Below are 23,198 nucleotides of genomic sequence, written 5' to 3' on the forward strand. Positions count from 1 at the left end.
GATGTGAAAGTGAGCCTGGTGTGTTTGAGAAACACCAGGGGGCCAGAGTGGCTGGGATGGGGTGTGCTAGGAAGACATGGTGGGAGGTAAAGTCAGAGGAGTAGGGGTGAGGCAGATTTTACAAGGCCTTACAGGCCATTGTAGGAACTCAGGCTCTTCCCAGAGCACAGTGGAAGCCACTGGAGGGTTTCAGGCCAAGGACTGAAGGGTCTGATTTAAGTTTTATTTGAACCATCTGGCTGCTATGTTGAGGCTCCAAGGCCTGAGCAGGGGACCAGTTGGGAGGCTTTCATAATACTTCCAGCCAAGGTGGTGAGTAGTAGTTGAATTCTGGATATATTTTGAAGGCTGAGCCAACAAGATTTGCTGCTGATGGGTCAGATGTGGGGTGTAAGAAAAAAAAGTGGAGTAGAGGATGACTCTAGCATGTTTAGCTTAAATAACTGAGAGGATGGAGTTTTCAGTCACAGTTGGAGAAGGGGGACTTTGGAGAGGCAGGTCATGTGACCATTTTGGCCACATTAAAATTAAGACAGCTGTCATCTAAGGGGAGACGCTGAGTAGGCAGTTGGATAGATGAGTTAAGGGGAGAGGTCTGGGTTAGGGATGAATAGATGGGATTTAAAGCCATGTAACTGAGTGTGATCACAAGAGGAGTGAGAGAAAAAGATACGATTCAAGGACCAAGCCAGGCTGTGCTCCAGCTTTCAGATCCTGGGGAGATGAGAAGCCAGGAGAGGGATCCAAGAAGGGCGGTATGGTGAACGAGGAGCTAAATTAGACCACCTTTTATTCCCACAAAAGGGAGCAGAAATATGGGATGAGACCTATAGGCAGAAGTGATTTTGAGAGATTATTTTTTATTATAACGGCTATTGTGTTGGCTGTTGTCATTTTTAAATCTGACAATCTAAGGGAAGAGAGGTTAGTGTCCCTGACTAGTCAGGTATTGCATGTTTTAAAATTCTTACAGACTATGGGTTGAAAGTCGCTGCCTTACTGGGATGAATAAGACCTGGCTGAGTCCTTGCCACAGCTATACAAAGGCTGGGAAGGGATTTGCCCAAAGTTATGCAGCGGGTCACCGTCCTGACCCCCCCCAGGTTCTTCCCACAGATGCTCCTCAAACATGGCATGCCAGCCTAATGCTCACAATTTAGAATGCACCCAAATGAAGGTACCCCACCCTCTACCCTCCCTTCCCAGAGTGGAACCCCTGACCATCCTGTCTGGGCAGTGGAGGCCCAGCCCCTATCCATCCCAGCCCAACAATTCACATCCTGGTTTGTACCCAAGTTGGGGGCTTTTATTTACAGAAAGGCCTGCGTGGATCTAGGGGAGGTGGGTAGGAGAAGGTGATGCCAGGAAGAGAAGGGGCCTGGGTTTTTAAATACTCAGATGGAGGGAGGCAGGGAGGAAGAAGTGGGGCTGGCTTAAGGATAGCCACCTCAGGTAGTCACCCGTCAGCAGTCACCCAGTAAGCCCAGGGGGTGAAATGGTATCAGGATCCAGCAGAGACCTCAGTCCACCTGCCCCAAGGACAAGATGGCCAGTGGAGGGTGGCGCAAATTAAGGAGATACTTGTTTTGGTAACATCTGAGTGGTGCTCCTGGAAGGGAAGCCACCCCTTCCTCTGAGGACTTGGACTCTCCAAAGACACTTGCCCTGTCTGTTGGCCTCACCTTTTTACTCCAATGCCCTGTCTTCCCTTCCCTCATGTTTTAGAATTTTCTTTCCTCAGGATCCTAGGTCCAGACAGAGGTCCTGAGAAAGCTAGTTTCCTGGGCAGAGGGATGGGGTACATGTCCACCCAGGGGGGACCTAGTCCTTCCCCCCCAGGATGCCTGCTGGGCTCCATCCTGGCCTGATGCTCATGGCCCCTTGATGGATCCAGGCTCTGTGAGGCGTGCAGAGGCGTAGGCTGAGGCTCCAAGGCAGGCTGCAGGCTCACAGAAGCCTGGCAGCCCCACAGGACCTGGCGGGCCAGGTCGGCCTGCCTCTCCCGGGGCCCCTGGGGACCCTCGGTCTCCATCTTTGCCATTGATTGCCTGGCCAGGCCGGCCAGGGAGTCCTGTGAAAGGGAGAAGGTAAAGACATCAGGACTTCTTCCTGTCTTGGGTCTAGGATTCGTAAGTCCCATTTTTCAGGTGGGGAAAATGAATCCAAGGACACCACAGGCAGAAAGGACTCAGCCCCAGACACACAGGTTTAGAGTCACATGTGATTGTCCATTACTCCCAGCTCCCCATTAGTGGGTCTTGGAAGCAAATGCCCTTTCTTTCCCTCCATGAAGCAGATTTTGGTGCAACCCAGGAAGTCCTCAGCTGTCCAGTTCCCAGCCAGACCCCACCCAGGGGCTCCTGGGGGCTCCAAAGGGATATAAGAGCTGGGGTATGGCACTGAGTTGGCTGAGCATGAGGTTTCTCTGGAAGAGACCCACTTGTCTGTGGGTCACTAATCCCAGGGCTGAGAGACAGAACTGCTGCTGAGCAGGGCCAAGGTCTTACCTGGGATCCCTGGAGGCCCAGGCATCCCGGGGTGCCCACGTCCCATGTCTCCCCGGTCACCCTTCTCTCCTCGTTTTCCTGCAGAGAAAGGTGGGGGCCCTAGCTTTTCAGAATTGGAAAAGGTTTTTTCTACTTTGGTTGCTATTCATTTCTGTTTCATACACAGCAGTTATTCCTGTTTTGTATTAGTTTACAATGGAGGAAAGTTGGAAATGACTGCAGAACTGCCTAAATAAAGGAAGGTCCCGACAAAGGATGGAAGACCACAGGGTGGGCAAAAGTAAATTTACAGTTGTTTGTATGGAAAATAATACAATAATTAATAGTAATACAAGAATAAACTTTAATGTACTCACAACTGTAAACCTACTTTTGCCCCCCCCATACAGCTGATAAAAGTTCATTACACGGGGGTGTCTAATAATGACAGCTGCCATTTACTATGTGCCGAGCAGTGAACTAAGAGTTCTATGTGAGTTACCTCTGAATGTCATCCTCAGGGCAACACTGTGAGGCTCTTGCTATTAATATCCCATTTTACAGATGCTAAGTCTAAGACCAGGGAGATTAACAGGTGACTTGTCTGAGCCACAACAAGCAAGTGGCAGAGGCTGGACACACACCCATCTTGTGATTCTTGAGCCTGCCTTCTTTACTATTTTGTTAATCTGCCTCCCTACTTTTAGAGACATGGAAAGCGGTTTATGGGGTGCCACTAAGTAAATTTAAAACAAAACTCTCCCCCCAAAAAACCCAAGTTATAAAATAGTACATTTGTTTCTATCAATTTGCTACCAAGAAGGAAAAAGAAAATGGGAGGCTGAACAATTCGCCTGCGTAACAGACCCCCTGGGGCCCACCTTGGCCAAATCCCACCACTTGGCCCCACCCCACCACAGAACAGCACTCACCCTTAGGCCCTGTGTTGCCAATCTGACCCACGGCTCCCACGATGCCAGGTACGCCCCGAGGGCCAGGGTGCCCATGAGGTCCCTGTTTGCCTGGGTACCCAGGAGGCCCAGGGGGTCCTGGAAGACCTATCATGCCGGTTGCACCCAGGGCTTCCCTCTTGGCACTCACAGCCACCTCTGCCAGTTGCTCTGGAAGGAGGGAGGGAAACAGGTCTGTGATGGTGCCAGCTCAGAAAAACTGGGGAAGGCAGAGCATCCTGCCGGCCCCAGACCCCTGGGTGTTTAACCTTCCCTTCCTTGGTGGGCCGGCCAATCTGCAGACCTCTCCCTTCCTCTGCCCTTGGGCAGGAGTCAAAGGACCAGAGAATGTTTCTAAGGTTCCCAGTTCCTACGGGGCAGAGCTGTTATGAGCACCCAGGACTCCAAATACTGGGACAAAGCCACTTGGAGAGACTCCTGTAGATGATGCCCAGACAAAGGCTGTGAGGGGGCGTTGCTGGCTCCTCCCTCACCTTGCAGCATCTTCAGCACCACGTCCACGATGTGCTGGTCACTGGCATCTCGGCCCTGAAAGCAGAGAAGGCCTTTCAGGAAGAAGCCCCAGCTGCCCGGCCGCATCTCCTGCGCCCTGAGACCCCTTCCTGCTCCCAGTTTCCCACCAGAAGTATTTGCAGCGTCTGACTGAACTCCCTCCTGCTGCGCCCACACCCATCCTCTCTGATGTGGGGCTTGGAACCAACCTCAGGGACGTCCGCTTCCCCTGGGAGCGCCCAGCCTTGGGGACTTGAGCAGCGCTCCCAGGAGACCACCTACCTCGAAGGTTCCCCTCGCCTGGGCCGACTCACCGCCACGCCCTGTCTCCCGGGCTGTCCGGGCACGCCGCGGTCGCCTGCCAGTCCTCGAGGGCCCGGGGGCCCGGGGTAGCCCTGCACCCCGGGGGCGCCCGCATCGCCGCTGGGGCCCCGGTAGCCGGGTTCTCCGCGGACTCCTTGCTGCGGAGAGGGGTGGGCGCAGAGCCTCGGTGAGACCTCGGCGCCGGAGAGGGAGGGGAGGGGGCCTGGAGAGCAAAGCCATGTGTCGCCCCCCCCCCACTGCAGCGCCCAGGGGTGCCCGAAGGGGAAGAGGGGGATGCTGGGAGAGGAGAAAGGTGGGAGTGGAGGAAGGCGGCGTCGCAGGGGAAGGACTCACCTGTCCCTTGGGCCCCGGCTCGCCAGACTCGCCCTGCAGGTACAAGCAAGCGCTGTCACGGGGGGGGGGGGGGGGGGGGGGGGGGGGTGTCTCCCGCTGCTCCCCCCGCGCGCCCGCGCAGCCCACTCACCTTCTCGCCTTTCTCCCCCGGGAGGCCGGCTACCCCCGGGTCGCCCTGCAAATGGAGAACCGCGAGTCAGCAGCGATGGAGCTGAGGCTGTGCCACCACCCGCGCCACCTCCCCCCCACCTCCCGCTTCCGGACACCCCGACGCCTCCGGGCTGGGGAAGGGGAGGCGGGGTACTCACCACGCCGCCGCGGGGGCCGGTCTTCCCGGGGGAGCCCTGCAGAAAGCAGGGAATCGGGCTGGGTGAGCTCTGCTCTCCAGGAAAGGCTGGGTCCACGGGGTCCCTCCACCCGGCTCCGGGCCACACCCCGCCTCTGCAGGTCCACTTTGCCCCTCAGGACTCCTTGGGACCCACAGGGAATAATTTTTCCTCGAAGATTTGGAAGCTCAGGAAGAATCTGAGCTTCCCCCCTCCCCCAGCCCACCCCTGGGTCTTAGGGCCTCTTTCCCAGGTATTTCCCGGTGCCATTTGGTACCTTGTCCCCCTTGATGCCTGGCAGGCCTTGCGGTCCTGGAATTCCCGGGGGTCCCTGCTCCCCCTTGGGGCCCTGAGAAGGAAAGAAACCAGAGAAGTAAATGAACTGAGGTGCCCAGACATGCTCCCCACTGCCAATCTAAGCCATCTCTCTCACCTACCTGCCGTCCTTGAGGGCCTGGCTGCCCCACTGGCCCCCTCTCACCCTGGTCACCCTGAAATAGAAAGAAAGGGTCACACTCAGGCTATCAGCACCAGCAGCCTCCCCCTGCCAGACCCCAGACCAGACCCTGGATGGTCAGGGTGCCCTCCATTTCTGCTGTCACTAGCAAGGAAGTCCTTTGCCCCACTTCACAGACCAACAAACTGAGGCCCTGCTGGAGAAGCCTCAGGCAAGGGTGGATAGAACTGCACACGTGCTGGAGCCATTGAGAGGACCCAGATCCTGGGTCCAGCAGAGCGAGCAGCTGCAAAGGCCCCCAGGGAGGAGCCACTGTGCCAGGCACTTACCTTCTGCCCCATGATGCCCCGGGGACCGATTTCTCCTCGGGGCCCTGGCTCTCCCTGGGTGACAGAGAAATTAGGGGTAAGCAGAAGGCCGGGTGATCCCTCCCTTCCACACCTAGCTAATGTCCACCCATCCTTGAGTCACAGCAAATTCGCTTCATCAGGGAAGCCTTCCCTTACCCCCTGTTGTTTTCTTCTGGTCTCTGTACTCATCCTTCATAGAACCCAACACAATTATAATTAGTTATCATGTGGTCATTTATTTAATGTCTGTCTCTTCCCATAAACTGTAAGCTCTGTGTGAATAGGAGACTGTGTATCTCAGCATTTAGCACAGTTGCAGGTATTTGGTGAATGTTTATGGAATGAATGAATGAATGAATGAATGACTATCTGCTGGATTCTCAGCCCCCATCAGCTTGGTCATATGGGAAGTCATACCCCAGAACAGAGCCTGTCTCCACCCTTACTGCATGGCACAGAGAGGAGAGGGAGCTTCCCTGGGTTAGTGGATCAGTGGCAGAGCCCTTTCTGGCACCCAGGGCACCCCCCTGCTAGGGCTTTACCTCATAGTCTCACCCAGACCCCATAAGCTTAGTGCAGGGTCCTCAAGCCTGGGGACAGGTAGCAAAGCAGGAGCCCTTATGTCAAAGGAGAGGGCACTTACCTCCTTCCCAGGGGGACCAGAGAATCCAGGGAGGCCCTGCTGGCCTGGCTCACCCTACAGGAAAACACAGTTCTAAGGTCAGTCTGAGTGGCCCAGTCAGGCCCTTGGTCTTAGAGAAGCCCAGAGAACAATAAACAGACTCTGGAACCCAAGGGTTGTGGAAGGGAGAGCGTGTTCTTGGTTGGTCCTCTGGACTCCACTGATTTCCCTGTTTGTCTCTCCTTTGGATTCAGAGCCATGTTACTTGTCTCCACCCAGATGGGATGAAGTGTGGGGGGTGGGGTGGGAGGTTGGGGGGTTGGGCAGGTGACAGGAGGGAAGTGCTTAGACCCAAGGGGCTTCTTTACAGGCTGAGTCGCTGAGCCTGGGGTGAGGCCTGAACCTTGCAGTCTTTATGACATGCCCCTGGTCCCTTGCCCCAGGCTCTCTTGCTCAGATGAAGCCATTCTGCCACCAGCTTGGGGTCACTTCACCTTGTCTCCAGGGCCTCCTTTTGTCCCGGGCTGGCCTGGCACACCCTGTAGGAAGAAGTTGACATCAGTTTCTGCCCTGGCAAGGGGGAGCGCCATGCACCTGTGCTTTGCCTCCCACCCTTGATCCAGGAGCTGAACAGAAGGCCCAGCCATGGCATCACGGCATCATGAACTTGACTATGCCCAGCCCCCAAGCCATGGTGGGAGAGGAGGGGAGATCCACAAAGCGTTTGTGGTCCATGGGGAGAAGAGAGCACACTATGTGCTCACAGGCACACGTGGGTGCATACATGAACACAGTCACACATGGGCATGTTGGCAGGCCTTGGCCTCAGTACCCCTGGAAGAGAGGCAGGGTCAGGGGACTCCCATGGACTGGGCTCCCAGAAGGTGTGCCCACCATTGAGGTGGGCCTTAATAGTGAGAAGACACAAAGAGATGGGGAAGATCATTCCAAGCAGAGGGATGGGGAAAGGCCCGAAGAGTGGGGGTAGGGAAGCCAAGGCAGCGTTGGGAGGGGAGGGGAGAGCAGCTGAGGAGGCGGGGAGGGCAGGCCTTCCGACTGCGGTCCTTAGATGCTGAGATGAGCTGTGAGGGCAATTATGGTAGCTGTCTGTTCATAACTCCCTGCCCTGGGTGTGCCTTGGGTACTCAGCAACTATTTTTTGACTGACTGGATGGAGTGACTTTCCTGGAGGCACTGAGGGCCATGGAAGGTGCTGTGGCAGGGAAATGGTCAGATTCCACTCAGCCAGCGTGGAGGGCTGCCACGGCCGAAGCGAAGGCTGCGGCAACTGGCCAATGACGAGGCCTGAGCCAGGCCAACGGCCAGAGATGGTGATGAGGTCTGGGCTGGGTGGGGACAAGGAGAGCGAGAGCCCTGGGTGTGTAGGTTCTGACCTCATCGGCCACTCATGCCGCCATAGGGAGGTGGGCAACAGCGCGCTTGGCCTTTCTGGGGAGGAGAGGCAGCTTGGGGTGGGGCGGCCCCCGGGGCTCCCCCCATACTCACCGCTAGGCCCTGGTGGCCTGTGTTTCCTGGCCGCCCCGCCTGTCCTGTGCTGCCCTGGGAGAGACAGAGAACCAAAGGCACAAATGAGAGCTCCACCCAGAGGGTCCATGGCTTCCACCAGAATGCAGGCGGGGCAACTGAGGCCCAGGGCCAAGAAGGGATGTGTCGATGACACAACTGAGGGTCCCAGGCTCCTAGGCCTCTGAGATCAGTGTGATGAGACTCAGGGCTTAAGCTGGGAGGGGCCCTGGCCCTTCCCCCAGTCCCACCAGCAGTCCCCACTCCTACCTTCATGCCAGGTGTGCCTGGGGTCCCGTCCTTGCCGTCTATGCCTGGGGGACCCTGCTCAGGAGAGGAGTTGAAGGTAGACTCACAATGGGGAGAGGCCTGGGGTGAGACCACCCACCCATGTCCCTCTGTGATGGCTGCAGTGTGCAGGTAGGAAGTGGGTCTGGTCATCTCCTAAGCCCCACCAGTCAATGGGGGAAGGGAATGGAAGTGGGAAGGGGGCTTAAGGGGGAAGAGCCACACTCCTTCCCTCATGTGGGTGACAAGTGTCCCAGGTTTTTGCTGCAAGCTTCCCATGATCTCTCCTACAGCACTACCCTATTTACAGGTGAAAAAACTAAGGCACAGAAAGAGGGCATTTCCTGAGGTGACAGAGTCAGTCCGCTTGCAACAGAGTTTAGTCCAGAGTCCCTGGGCGCCTGCCCTCTGCCTGGCTGGGCCTGAGCCACTTACAGTTGCTCCCTTTGGGCCCGTTATTCCCTGGGGTCCTCGAACACCTTGGCTTCCCTGCAAAGTAGATGGAGATGCGGTCACCTTCAGGGTGCTGAACCCCTCCCCTGTCTGGTGGTTCACAGAGGGGAAGAGCTGAGAACAGGGCCCCTCTGGCACAGGCACGCTGTGCAGGGGCTGGAGGAGAAGGGCCTGGGGGTGCCCTTTGGCCCTGCACCTGGCAGGAGGGAGTGGAAGTCAGTCCAAACTGGAGGGGCTGGGCTGGGGGTGGGTGGGAAGGAGCCAGAACTCACCGAGACCCACCACAACCCTGCGCTCCGCTATGTAACACAACCACCAAATGCAACGTGTGGCCTTTGTTTGGGTCTTAGTTTGAACAAGATCCTGAAGAGACGTTTTTGAGATAATTGGGAAAAATTGACCACAGGCTGGTTATTTGACGATGTTAAGGAATACTTGATAATTTTGTTGGTGTGATAATGATATTGTGACTATGTGAGAAAAAGTCCTTATTTTTAAGAGATATACACAATATTCAGGGGTGGAATGACATGATGTTAAGGATTTGCTTGAAAATATCAGAGCTAAGCAATAACAAAGTGAAGGAAGGAAGGGGAAAGAAGATGACTTAAGGCAAAATGTGAATTTGGGGAGATAGGTTATATGGGGTTCATTATATCATTCTCTACTTTTGTGTATGTTTAAAAACATGCACAATTAACAACTAAAAAAATAATGGTCAGCTTTACTTTCTGCTCAATTTTTCTGTAAACTCAAAACTGCTCAAAAGAAATAAAGCTTATTAATTTTTTAAAAAAAGAAGTTAAGAGAACTGGGACCTGGACCAAATCTCATTAGCCCCATGGCTGATTTGCTGGAATTTAATTGTCTGGCCCCAGTGACCGTGGGGCTGGATCTCCTGGCTTCTCCCAAAGTCTGAATTTGATCAGCAACAGGCTGGGCTTCCAAGAGTGGGGGTTGGTGCAGCTGACTGGGCTCTGGGCACAGATGCCCCTTCCCTGCACCAGACACCCCCATGCAGACACCCAGAGTCACACACACACACACACACACACACACCCCAGCCCTAGGTGGAGCCGGGTCCTGCCCAGTACGCCTGCCCCAGGGGCCCTGACTGGACCAGAGGAGCCAGAGGACTCACCACGTCGCCCTTCTCCCCAGCTCGGCCTGGTGGGCCCCGCGGACCTTCCTCACCCTGGCAAGAAGGACAGACGGAAATCCAAGTTAATGGGCTGGGGGGGGAAAGCTGCACCCCCTTCTTAGCCCGGGGAACTCCAGCCTGGAGGAGGTGTGGGGAGGTGAACAGGGGCAGACTTACCGGAGACCCCGCGGCGCCCACGGAGCCCACCATGCCTTTGTACCCACGAGGACCCTGGGGAGAGGAAGGAAGTGCGGGTCAGTCCTGGCTGGACCCGAGGCCAGAGGGCTGTCAGGGCGGCTCTTGCAGGACACCCCCAGACTCACTCACCGTCTCTCCTTTGGGCCCTGCCATCCCTGGGTAGCCTATGGCACCCTGGGGACCCTGTCAAGACAGAAGAATGACAGTGATGGCAACTGAAAGGCTGGTTTCATGACACCTTCTCTGATCCCCACCCCAGTCTTCACAATGCCCCCTCTGTGTCCCTATCTCATAGAGGGGGACAGGCTCAGAGCTAGGGAGGGACTCGCCAGAGTCACCCAAAGGAACTGGCAGAACCTGGGCCTGAGTTGAGTCTGCTGAATGACAGCCTTGGTTCTGTCCCCCAATTTCTGATGGTCAGCTTCAGCCTCCCTCTCCCCACCCAGACACACACCAGCTGGGCACAGGCACCTCTTCTACAAGTTCGAGACTTCACCAAGGTCTCCTAAGCCAAGGAGAGGAGGCCCCAGGGGAGGTGTTCCTTACCGGCGGTCCAGGGATGCCTTGCTCTCCGGAGGCACCCACATCTCCTTTGGGGCCCTATGGGGCAGGATTGAGTGATCAGACAGGTAAGCAGATGGAAAGACAAATATTCAGGCAACCAAAGATGCCATCCCTTCCCAATCCCATGCGACAGGTGGGGAAATGGAGGCCCAGAAAGGAGAAGGAATTGCCCAGGGACACACTGACCTATACATGGGCCTCCTGCTTCCCAGCTCAAGGCTCTGTCCCCAGAGAGCCCAAGGGAAGCTGAGGGAGGAGGAAGGGGGTGGGGGAAGAGGTAGGTCTTCTCCACATGCCGCTCTCATGCCCCCCCCCCCCCGCCCTCACACTTACCGGCTTTCCAAGGCGGCCGGGATCTCCCAGAACCCCGCGCTTCCCAGGGTGGCCCTGAAGGAAAAGGGGCAGCTCCGTGTGAGGTCCCCACCTAACCACCTGCTCTGCCCTCCCAAGACCAGGGCCGGAGCTCACCTTCACTCCCTGCAGCCCCTGGGGGCCTTTCACACCCGCTGGACAGTTGGTTGGACACTGGAAAGAAAATCCCACAGGGCTCTGTGGTCATGGGCCTGCCTCAGGCCACCTCACCAACTCCCAAATCCTCTTCCTGCCCCATCTGGCTGAGCGACTCTGAGCAACCCCTCCCCAGCTCCCACTGACCAGTCTCCAGACCCAACCTGTCCCCACCACTGCCCATCTGCAGCTGACCCGCCTGTCCCTGAGTAGCCTCGCCCCAGGACCCCCTCTCACCAGGAAATCCGCGCTGCCTTCCAGGCCCTGGATGGTTCCGGGGCGGCCCTGAGAGGAGATGTGCAGAGATGAAACCTGACCCTGAACCTTCCCCACCCCAGGCTTGCTTCAGCACCTTCCTGCACACTGCCATGTGGGAGGTCTGAGGACACTTACTGGTTTCCCAGGGGGGCCGGGGGGCCCTGATGGTCCCTCTGGTCCAGGATCCCCCTGGAAGCAAGAGAGGCCCAAATCATAACCCCGTCCAGCCTCCCCTCCAGGTCACTTCCTGGGATCTGCGCTCTTGGGGAGATCAAGGCCCGATCGGCAAGGGATGGACCCAGCCCTTGGTCTCCCTGAAGGACCTACCACAGGGTGGGCTCAGCAGGAGGGGCCTCTGCCCCAGACCTGGAGGAGCTCCCTGGTGGCCAGAAGCAGGCCCAGGAACTTGTGGAAAGACACCTAGCTTGCAGGCCTGGAGGCAGAGGGCAGGAGGCAGAGTCAGCAGAGGAGTGGTTGGGGCTCACCTTGGGGCCTGTGATTCCAATCTCACCAGGGAGGCCAACAGGTCCAGGTGGTCCCTAGGAGCAAAGACATTACTGGCCAGGATGCCTCAGCAGGCTAGCCCACCCCAGGCACAAAGGTAGAGACAGGTGCCAGAGCACCCTTCCCTGCTTTGACTTGGCAACCAACCCCAGAGAGATAGACAGATTAGGGCTTTAAGGACCAGAGAATCCCACAGCCAGTGGACAGGCCCAGAGGGGGCTGGCCCAGAGTTCTCAGGCAAGCCTGCCCATGCCTGACATCAGTGAATGCTGGCCCTTCCCCATGACATGGCCAGTCCCCCTAAGAAACCCTTCTGTGTCATTCTCTGGGAATCTCAGGGACCCTACCCTACCCCTGAGAACTTACAGAAGGTCCAGCAAAGCCAGGGCCCTGGAATAGAAGAAAAGGAGATTGGGTTCATGGCCCCTCCTTCAAGTCCCCCCTAGTCACACAGGGTAATCGAAGCCTTTATAGGTTATACTCACCGGCAGGCCTGGGGGACCTGGGAGCCCAGGCTGGCCCTGCAAGAGCAATGGGAGAGGCTCAGAGGCTGGGGTCTCCTGGGTCCCTGCTCCTTCCTACTGCAGCCCCTCCCAAACTCTGGCTCTAGATTGCCCATGATGAGTACCCAGCAGGCCACTTACCTTAACTCCAGGGGTCCCAATGGGGCCAGGCTCCCCCTTGGCTCCAGTTAGACCCTGGGGAAGAAAGAAGGTAGATCAGTGAGGGGCAAACCTGCTCCCTAACCCATGGGGCAGGGCAGGCACAGAGGTCTCTCCTGGGTGGGCCCAGAATGCCTTTTACCCCACTCCTTGAAGGCCTAGGAGCCTCAATACCTCACTTTCCTTTCCCCCAGTCCCCACAGTAACCGTGGGAGGTAGGCAGGCAGAAGGATTATTTTCTTTTAAAAGATGAGAAACCAAGACTCAAAGAGCCATTAGCCCAGGCCTCAGGCCTCCTAGTTTAGGAGGCTAGAAGACTTAGACGAAGGTCTGGAATGGTCATTTTCTTGATGTCTGCCCTTGGTGACTTTTTCTGAGCCTGAGTTTTTCCATCTGCAAAATGGATTAATAATCATGTTTACCTCTGTGGGAGGATGTGTGAGAACTGGTGTGCAGAGCAATGTGCTTTGTAACCTTTGCAGGATGTGGATGAGTTGGAGGGGTCCCGGTATCTGGGCACAGCTCTGGTGGGCACTTCTCGGGCCAGCAGGGCAAGGGCAACTCATGAGGGGCTCTTCCTCCTCCCATCTTTCAGTGATGACACAAGTGTAACCCCAACCAGATGACTATCCCGGTGGCCCTGGCTGTGTCCAGGAGCCTATGACCTTGGGGCCCCTGGGAACTCTGTGGGATCAGCCACATAATGTTCCTCTCCTGAGTTGCACCTGGCCTTCGAGGGGGCGGGGTGGGGAAGGGAAGAGAGGAGGAGAGGACAGGGTGTACAGGACAGCTCTGCTCAGAGTATTCAGTCTGATATTTGGAGGCCAGAAATGTGGGACTAAATCCTGGCTACTGCAGACAAACCGGGCCCCTCTCTGGGCCCCATCTGCCCGTGATTCAATGCTCCTGGGCGGGTGTGGGGTTCCAGTGAGATCACAAGTCACATGAAGGGGAAGGGAGCTCACAGCTGTAGAGTCTCATCTGCTGCTCCACTCTGAACAAAAGATCAGGGAAGATGCCAGAATCAGACTACTCACATCAATCCCTGGCTTCCCGTCTGGCCCGTCAGGCCCCACTTTGCCAGGCTCTCCCTTAGGTCCCTTGAAAGCAGAGGTGGAGCAAATATTAGCAAGAGGTGGGCAAGAACTGGAAGTCAAAGGTCAAAGAAGAAAAAGCACTCACCGGAGGGCCAGCTTTCCCAGGGGGCCCCTTGTCACCCTGCAAGATACAAGCTGGTGAGACAGCACACTCTGGCTCATGCTACCCCAAGTGGGCACACACAGGCCCTGGCTGACGGTCCCCAGTGCCTTTCTCCTCACTCTCTTCTCCTCTGTCCTGTGTCCCCTCGGCCTTGCATTTTTTAGGAAAATAGCTCCATTTCTCTCTCTCTCTCAAAAAATCACAGGTCGGTTGAGGCCATCCCCAGCCAGGCAGAAGAGGGTGATATCAGCATGGTTTCAGACGTGCCAGTGCTGGTAAGGTGCTGGTAATGAGACTTGCAAATGAGGTTGTCGGCTCCAAATTACCTTGGAGAGCTGGTGCCTCTTGGATTTGGGCAAGTGTGGGAAGAAACTTTTAGAAAAACATGAAGGGGAGGTGAGTGAAGTAAGGAGACTGGGGTGGGTGGGGCAAGGGGGCCTATGAAGGGGGCAGATTCAAGCTTCCCAAGGCAGGAAGGACCTCCTTTCCAAGTGACAAAGGACCCTTGGTGGAGGACAGGCAGGGCCTGGAGTCAGATTCAACCCCAGAGAGGCCTCCAGTCATCTCAGAGCCTGCAGCAGCCAGGGAACTGGCTGGGAACCAGGGCCCTGTGTTTGGGGGTGGGGGCACCAGGCTGAATAGAGGTCTGTCCAGATGGGTAAACAGGGAGCTGACCTCCTGGGGGAGCCTGCTGAATGAGGTATTTAACCCTCGCCATGCTAGGGAAATCAGGGAACAAGCCCAGCTCATTCTAAATCAGGGAAAGAAATGCAAAAGGAAGAGACAGGGGTCTGGCCCCAGCTGGTCAGTGGTCTGGCCAAGGCTCCCAAACTACCCTGAAGAAGCATCCAGACGTGCCAGTGGGCAGGGCTTGGGATTAAGGTGTCCCCCACCTTAAAAGGGAGGGAAAGGAGGGGAAGGGGATAAGGAATCGCTGCGGTGGGTGGACAGCACAGCAGCTCCTTGTCTGTGCTCAGCTATAACGGGTTCAGCATCTCCGGGCTGGTTTGAGGTTTTTGCAGAACAAACGGGTTCCTTGTGGTGCCGGCCGGCGCCGCCTACTGGCAACAGGGGGCACTGCACCTCCAGGAACACCCACCCCCCCTCGCCCCTCCCCGCCCCCAACGCTCACAAAGTTCCCCTTTGTCTGCAGCCTCCTTTGGTCCCAGGTAGAGACTCACGTCGATGCCGTCGGATCCAGGCACTCCAGGCGGCCCCGGGGGGCCCGGGGGGCCGCGCTCTCCTGGTGGGCCTCTCTGAAAACACACACAGGGTGTGCAGGCTTCAGACAGTGCAGGGAGCTGGGCATCCCAAGGGTACACCTCCCCCAGGAAAGACAGCTCCGCAGGGAGCAGCAAACTCCCGTTTTTTGGGAGCCTGTGGTATTCCAGGTCGTGTGCACCATTCCATATAGTATCTCACTGAACGCTCGTCGCTGTGAGGCAGATCCTATCACGAGCCCCGGTTTGCAGCGGGGGAAACGGGCTCAGAGAGATTAGGAATGTGTGCAGCCAGGGTCCCCCCCTTGCCGTGCCGTGTGGTGAGGAATAGTGGAGATGCTGACGGCTCACGGAAGTCACAGAGGGTGGGAGGAAGGCTTGCTGGTATTGCTATTTTTAGGTGACCAACAGGCACGGATGGTGAGTAGGTTCCCCTACCCTTACCCTGGAGAGGGTAAAATCCGAATGGAAAATGGGGGAGGCTGGGGGGGGGCGTGGAGAGGGAAGCCTGTTCTCTACTCCTGCTCAGAGCGCCCCCCTCCCAGCACCGCTCCTCCACCCTCCCTGCGGCGGGCCTCTGGCGGGGACCGGCCGCGACCCGGGCAGGGGCCCCGCGCGTGCCAGGCGCCCGAGCACCCCCTACGCTGCAGCCCCGCAGGAGAGCCGCAGCCGCGCGGGGCGGCAGACGGCGCCCGGGCCCTGCCCCTGTGCGCCCGCGTCGCGTTGGGCCCCAGCAGCCCTCGGAAGCGACAGCCGCCCGGCGAGAGCGGCGTCTGGCTGGAGCCGGCGCCCCCTGGGAGGCGCCCGAGCCCCGTGAATGGGCACCATTGTCTCCCCGCGCCTGGGTTCGCGGGGCTGCCAGGACGCGGCGCCGGCTCCTGCTCCACGTCGCTGTCCCTGGCCGGGCCGAGCGCCTCGGGACAGGGTCCCCCTGGCTTCCCGGCTCATCCACCTCCTTCCACGGTGCGGGAGCGCGCCCTATACGCGCACCTACCGAGGGGACTTGTGTCGCGCGACTGTCCGAAGTGGCCCCTCGGGCTCGGGAGTTTCAGTAGAGGGTGGGGGACAGGCCGAGCCCCTCGCCAGACCCCGGCCTGGGTCCTGGACGCCGGACCCCAGCCCCCGCTCCCCGGAGCCCGGCGCCCGGCGCGGGGCTGGCCGCGGGACTTACGATCTGCGCGAGGGCGAGCGCGAGCACCTGGAGCAGCACGAGCAGGCTGCGGGGGGCGGCCGCGGCGGCCATGGCGGCGGGGAGGCCGGGCGCGGGTCCGAGCGCTCCGACGGCTGAGCTCCGCGCGGGGCGCCGGCTGCTCTGGGGCGCGGCGGGCCGGCCCCCTGAATATGCGGCGGGCGGGGCGGGGCGGGGGGCCCGCGGGGTCCGTCACCTGAGCGGACGGCGGAGGGACGCCGACGCCCCGCCACAGCTCCGCCCCCCTGGGTCCCGCCGCCAGCGCCCACCCGGCGTCCCCGCCGCGGACTTCCCGAGGCCCCGGCCCCGCAACCCGAGGCGCGCGGCGCGCGGCGGAGGCCTCGGCCCTGCTGCTGTGCGGGGTCCAGAGGCCGTCAAGGGCCCCGCCGGCCCGACCCCAGGGCCCCGCGCCTCCCGCTGGCCCGCAGCCCGCGCGCCCCGGCCCGGCCCCGGCCCCACGGCCTCAGCCTCCTGTTGGGAGCATGCGGGCCGACGGTGGCTGGGGTTGCGGGTGGTGTCACCTAGAAGCTTTCTCAACTCACACGTCTGCTGCCTGCCCTCGGAGGCCTCCGGCAGCTGGGGCTGCAACAGCTGGAACTCCCTGGGCAGCCCTCTCCTTTCTCTCGTCGTGGGCTTTCCACGGGGTCTCATCAGCATGGTCGCCGAACTTCTCGCAGAGCAGCCCGGAGGGAGGCGGAGATCAGCAGACAGAAACGGAGCTGCCCCTTAGGACCTGTCCTTAGAAGTCACACAGTATCGGTCACCACTTTCTTTGGGTCTAGGCAATCACGAGTCTGCGGAGGCGCAGAGGGAGGGAACAGAGATCCCACCGCTTGATGGACAAGCGTCAGTGCGACATTTCAAGAAGAGCTTGGAGGATGGGACACATTGATGCAGCTTTCTTTGGAAAATAGGACCCATCCCACTCGGACTTACAACCTGAATCAGTTCAGTGGAAAGTGAAGCTCAAAGCTGGAGCTAACTGACAGAAAGAAGTCTTAGGGAAGGCTTTAGACCCACCAGTCCTGGACTAGAGGTTCCAGCCAGTTGCACACGGCTCTTAAGGAGCAGGGAGACCTGAGTAATTAGAGAATTATCTATTCACATTCCTGGTTAGGAAGCCTCAGTGTCGCAAAGGCACATCTATAAACTCCATGCAATCCCAAACAGTATCAGTGCAGTTTTCATGAAAGTTGACAAACTGATTCTGAAGAGAAGCTAGAAGAGAAATGGCATGAAAATAGCCAAGAAATCTTGAAGAGAGAGAGAGAGAGAGAGAGAGAGAGAGAGAGAGAGAGAGAGAGAGAGAGAATGAGAAAGGTCTTTCCCTACCAGAGATCAAAACACACTACAAAGTGAGTTATTCAAATAGTGTTTTATCAGCCCAGGAACAGAGAGAGAGAGAGACAAACAGACAGACAGAGTAGAAACACACACATTTATCACATATATTTAATCTATTATAAAAATCTATATATTTAGTTTATGATAAAGGCTAAATTTAAGATATATGAGGAAAGGGTAGACCGGTTGATGAATGTTGAGGCACCTGTATATATATTCAGAAAAAAAATTTAAGTTAGATTTCTACATTACCATACAAAAAATATATCCCTGGACAAATTAATTGAGGAAATGTAAAAATAACACACTATGAAAACCTAAAGGAAAATTTTTTATAATGCTGTGGTAGGGAAAACTTTCCTGAGCAATCACAAAACCATGAAAATATGTTTAAATTTGACTTCATAGCACTTTAAAAAACCTCTTTACAAAAAAAATCAATATGGATAACATACTAAGAGCTTTTGCAAATCAGTAAGTCAAGCTCTATCAAACACTTAAAGGAGCACTAGCTGGTTTGGGTCAGTGGTTAGAGCATTGGCCTGCAGACTGAAAGCTACTGGGTTCAATTCCGGCCAAGGGCACTACCTCGGTTACACGTTTGATCCCTGCCAATCGATGTGTCTCTCTCACATCAATGTTTCTCTCTGTCTCTCTCTCACCCCTCCACTCCCTCTGAAAAGCAATGGAAAAAATGTCCTCAGGTAAGGATTAAAAAAAAAAAATTTAAAGGAATCTCTAACTTAAATCTTCTACAAAGTTATTAGAAAATAAAAAAATAAAGAACACTCTCAGACTCATTTTATGGGGCTAATATAACCTTGATATCCAAACCAGAGATGGGCAGTAAGAGAAAGGAATATTAGAGGTCAATCTGTCTTGTGAATACAGATGGAAAAATCCTATTTAACATATTAGCAGATTGAATATATCAATCTATTAAAAGATAAATCATGACCAAATTGGTTTTATACCAGGAAAGTAGGATGTTTTAAAATCAGAAAATCTGGCCCTGGCTGGTGTGGCTCAGTTGGTTGGGCACTGTCTCATGCACAGAAAAGTTGTTGGTTCGATTCCCGGTCAGGACACATGCCTGGGTTTCAGGCTCCATCCCTGGTAGAGGGGCTTGCAGGAGGCAGCCAGTTGATGCTTCCCTTTTGCATGGATGTTTCTCCCTTTCCCTTCCTCTCAATCTAAAAATAAGTTTAAAAAATTAAATAAATAAAATGAGAAAATCTCTTATTATAATTCACCACATTATTAAAGAAGAGAAGCTGAAGATTGTCTCAAAGATGCAAAAAACAAAAACAAAAACTCAAATGGCTGCTCTTGTCTTTCCACCTACCATAGCAATTTCCTCTGCAAAGCCTGGGCTCTGGCCTGTGTGGCTCAGTTGGTTAAGTGCCGTCCTGTGCACCAAAGGATTTCGGGTTTGATACCTAGTTGAGATGCATGTGGGAGGCAACCAGTGGATGTTTCTCTCTCTCCTTCTCCCTTCATGTCTCTCTTTCCCTCCCTCTTCCCTCTCTCTCTCCTCTCTCTCTACATATATATATGTGTATGTATGTATATATATACACACACATATATATATTTAACATATATATATATATATATTTAAAGAGCAAGCCCGAAAATGAGGGCCCAAGCGGCCAAGTTCTGGACCGAAAGAAGACTGACACCACACCCTACCAGCCCCATCTCTCCTGAAGGATGCGCAGAGCCCAGAAGCATCCTCCCTTCAGACTAGAACAAAAACGTAGGGGAAGAGAAATGTCCCTTCTATTTCCTTTTCATCCATATTAACTCAAGATTTCTTTTCTTTCTTTCAATAACATTTTAAATCTTAATCATAGAGATATTTCATGTGTAAGCTGAGACTGAGTCTGCCTGATTCATTGCTGTTGTCCCAAACTGCAGATGTCCACAGATTCTTGAGTGAGCAAGTGACATATCACTGAACCAACCCCCAGCATACCTTGGATCTGTAGGCTGACACTTTCCTCAGGACCCTCCCTATCCTGCCCGTCTCTCAGGGGCAGGGTCTCAGGGTTTAGTTCAGAGTGATGGACTCAGTGCTCTTACACCTATGGGTCAGGCTTGTAGTGTGAGGAAATCATTAAATGACATAATCATTTAAAAAGTAGCTAGGAGCTACCATTTATTAACAATAATATTTATCATCTACATATTTATATTATCACAATTAGATTTATAATAATACTTACTGAGCACTTGCAATATGACATATTGCAGTCCCATGTTTTGTGCATTTGTCAAGTCCTCACAGCCACTCAGTGATGCAGGTCCTGTGATTATCTCCTCTAAGACCAAGGCTTAGGGGAATGAAATAATTTCCCCAAGGATACTCAGCTGTATTTCCACTGTTTCTGACTCATGTGCATTTTCTTCCTTTGCCACTAAGACCACAGCATAATGTTGTGCATTTTGGGCTCTGCACGAAACGGACGGCAGAGGGGGGAGTGGGGCTGAAATTCAGTCCGCGCCACCAGCTTGCCAGAGCCGTTGTTCTGCTGGCTCTATCCTAGAGAATAGACCTCTAACCTTCCAATCTCCTGATCCTCTCCCCAGCTCTGATAGGAAGGAGGGGTGGAGGTAGAGGGCAAGGAGAAAAGGCAGCCCACCCGTTTTCCTCGGTTTCCCACGGAGTCTGTGCCCGCGACAGGCCACCTCCCGATGGGCAGCGGTCGGGCTCTCTGGCGCCACCTAGTGGTCCTCTCCTGCAGCACACCATGCAGACAGATGGAATAAAAGCCCCCTTTTCACAGAGCTCTTAGGAAGTGCCCAGCCAGCTTTGAGTATTTCAGGCAGAAGCAACCTTGTAAGCCAAGGCAGGGAACAGAGAAAATGTTCAGAAGGCAGGGCAGGTGACATGGGGATGGGGGAGCACGAGTCTCTTAACCATAGCACAGCGAGAAGAGCCGCCCATGGCAGGCCGAGCCCAGTCCTAGGCAGGTTTGCCTGCCCGGGCTCTGGCTGCCCTCACACGCCTGGGCAGAAAAGCCAGCCCCTCTCTTCCTTCTGGAGCTAGAGCAGAGAGAGCTCCTCCACACTCGCCGCAACTGCCCAGCCCTGATCCCGGCTCCATCTGCCCATTTGTTCCACCTGATTCTTCCTCAGCTCCGATGTAACACCGATAAAGTACCCAGCGCTGGCTCCCACGGGCCGTTTTCTCCTGGTTCCCTTGCACACTCTAAGCTGTTCCTTCTCATGTTCCTTGTGGGTTTCTTTCTGTGCGCACGGTTACCACTCCAAAGGGGCCTGTGCTGTCCTTATTGGTTTGTTACCCATGTTCTTCCTGGGAGATCTAACCCTCTCCGATGACTCTGACTATCACCTACATGTTTTCCCCGGAGCCTAAGACCCACTATCCAACTGCCTCTGGGATGCTCCACAGGCACCACACGCTTGATATGTCCAAAATAAAATGATTTGTTTGCCCCCAAACCTGCTCTTCTTCCTGTGCTGATTATATAGCCAGTGGTTCCACCCTCTGCCTTATTGCTTAAGCCAAAAATATGAGTGTCAGCCTTGACTCTTTCCTATCTCCTCCCCTGGAAGTTTTATCAACATGTCCCAGTCACTGTGCCTCATATATGTTTATCTAATCCACCTGCCTCTCCATCCTGCCGACTCTGGATGCCGTCCTCTTTTGCTTGGATTATTACAACTGCCTCTGAACTTGACTCTTTGTCTCAGTTTTAACCCCTTGTTTGTCTCTTGTGTTCCTTCTAGAGGCTTTAGAGGAGAGCCCATTTCCTAGACTTTTCCATCTTCTAGAGGCTTCCCACATTTCTTGGTTCATGACCCCTTTCTCCCATCTCCAAAGCCAGAAAAGTTACATTTCTCTGACCATTCTTCCCTAGTCAATTATCCCCCTGCTTCTGTCTTCTGTTTTCAAGTTCATAGATACAGAGAAAAGATTGGTAGTTGCCAGAGGCCGGGGTTTGGGGGAGTGGGCAAAATGGGTGAAAGGGGTCAAAAAGTACAAACTTCCAGTTATAAAATAAATAAGTCATGGGGATGTTTGTATGTGGCTGCAGTTAATTATACTGCGCTGCATATTTGAAAGTTGCAAAGAGAGTAGATCTTAAAAGTTCTTATCACAAGAAAAATATTTTTTGTAACTATGTATGGTGGCAGATGTTATCTAGACTTGTGGTGATCATTTTGTAATACATACAAATATCAAATCTTTATGTTGTACACCAAATCTAATATAATGTTATATGTCAATTATATCACAATTAAAAATAAACCAAAAAAAGAAACCTCCTCTTAAATGGCTCCCCATGGACTTCAGGATGCAAACCAAATTCCTACCATGGCTGGTATAAAGCAACTTTTGTGACCCCGTTGTCCTTACCTGTTGAACACTCTCTCGCCTTGCCCCTCCCTCCCGCCTTGAGCACCCTGCAACGCGGCCATACTGACCTGCTTGCAGCCTTAGTTTCCCTGCTGCCATCGAGGTCATTGTCCGAAACCGAGTTCACTCTTGTTCTTTGGGTCTAGCTTGGGCATCTTCCTCCTCTGGAAGCCTTCCCTGGGTTATGTGCCCCCCTCCGGCATGCTCTAGCCCTTTCCCCAAGTCAGGGTGTACCATGTGGCATTGGTACAAAGGCCTATGGACTTTTCGGTCTCCTCTACTACATTGTGACCTCCACGAGGGCAGGGGCTGTGTCTGCCTCACTGCTATGTTCTCAGTGCCCAGCAAGGATCTACTATGAAACAGGCTCTTCGGGAGGGTTTACTTTGAGAAGGGATGGACATGATTCCTTCCAGCGCACGCATTTTGCCCTGTGAACTCGTACTGAAGGATTTGCTGCAGGATTTGGGCAGAGGTGTCCCAGGCAATCATCATGCTAGTGGGAGTGATGCTGAGCCATGAATGGTGGTGGCAGAAGGGACAGCACTGAGGGCCAGGCAGCTAGCTGCCTTGCTAATGACTGGAAATTTCAGCTGATTCCCATCTTAAAAGGCGACACTTGGAGCCACAACTGTCACACCCCAGGTTAGTCCCATTGATGGGAAGGAGACTCCTCAAATCTAAAGGTTAACAATTTTATTTTTTATTCTTGTTTGTAATAAAATAGAAATAGCATTCAGACTCCTACCCCTTTAAAATGCTCTCTCTATCTCACACACACACACACAATTGGCTTTTCTTCAACGTGCCAACATATCATGGATTTATTTCCTAACATAAAGATTTTCTTCCTTCTTTTTAATACTTGTATTTATTGTGTATAACAACGTAATTTCAAAGCCACATCCCACAAATGAAGGCCATTGACATTGTTTCCAATTTTCTTGCAGCTACCAATGCATGTTCTCTAATCTGAACCTTAGCAGCGATCTCTCCCCCACCAAATTCAAGGTTGTTTTGCTCAGCTTGTCACTTGACTCTGCCACTATCTTGCATTCTAGATAAGTTCTGTTGTTTCCCAGGCTTTGTGATTCAGAGTCAGGAACCGGCAGAGAGATCAGCCAGGAAAGGCAGGAGCCCAGGGGGAAGGAAACGGAAGGTTGAGAGCCTCCCATTTGGAGGGTTGGCCAGGGAGAGGAGTCAGGGGAGCAGGCGAGACCTGCTGCTGCAGCTCATCTCTCTGAGAGATGCGAGGTTGGAATTCCTTTCTCCTGGCACTGACGTCTTCAATGTGACCGACTGCACATAGAGACTGGGCTGTTTGGAGTCCCAGGATGTTAGGATTACACAGTGCACGGCCAAGGCCACCGAGTATGCATCTTCAGGTGTTTCTGCTAT

The 23,198-nt window shown here is 54.6% G+C and overlaps 1 protein-coding gene across 1 annotated transcript; it reads right to left on the minus strand.

Moving 5' to 3' along the window:
* Window positions 1-840: 840 nt before the first annotated feature.
* COL9A2 (collagen type IX alpha 2 chain) lies at window positions 841-16,201 on the minus strand. Its single transcript, XM_081144237.1, has 32 exons — window positions 16,052-16,201; window positions 14,842-14,916; window positions 13,643-13,678; window positions 13,498-13,560; window positions 12,443-12,496; window positions 12,284-12,319; window positions 12,165-12,188; window positions 11,780-11,833; window positions 11,430-11,483; window positions 11,274-11,321; window positions 10,998-11,054; window positions 10,863-10,916; window positions 10,512-10,565; window positions 10,095-10,148; window positions 9,945-9,998; window positions 9,768-9,821; window positions 8,609-8,662; window positions 8,156-8,209; window positions 7,868-7,921; window positions 6,856-6,900; window positions 6,383-6,436; window positions 5,719-5,772; window positions 5,370-5,423; window positions 5,210-5,281; window positions 4,915-4,950; window positions 4,737-4,781; window positions 4,607-4,639; window positions 4,264-4,410; window positions 3,931-3,985; window positions 3,419-3,607; window positions 2,508-2,585; window positions 841-2,071 (listed from the first exon to the last, which is right to left on the minus strand). The coding sequence occupies exons 1-32, from the start codon at window positions 16,121-16,123 to the stop codon at window positions 1,872-1,874; spliced, it is 2,067 nt and encodes a 688-aa protein (XP_081000363.1). The 5' UTR covers window positions 16,124-16,201; the 3' UTR covers window positions 841-1,871.
* Window positions 16,202-23,198: the final 6,997 nt, after the last annotated feature.

This window comes from Miniopterus schreibersii (assembly GCF_964146895.1).
Source record: "Miniopterus schreibersii genome assembly, chromosome: 8".
Classification (NCBI taxonomy): domain Eukaryota; kingdom Metazoa; phylum Chordata; class Mammalia; order Chiroptera; family Miniopteridae; genus Miniopterus; species Miniopterus schreibersii.

Coding starts and splice junctions, on each gene's coding strand:
- COL9A2 (XM_081144237.1), bottom strand. CDS start 16,123: ATGGCCGCCGCGGCCGCCCCCCGCAGCCTGCTCGTGCTGCTCCAGGTG. Junction 10,917..10,997: donor AGGGGCTGCAGGGAGTGAAG/GTGAGCTCCGGC, acceptor CTTTTCCTTCAG/GGCCACCCTGGGAAGCGCGG. Junction 2,586..3,418: donor TGGCAACACAGGGCCTAAGG/GTGAGTGCTGTT, acceptor CTTTCTCTGCAG/GAAAACGAGGAGAGAAGGGT.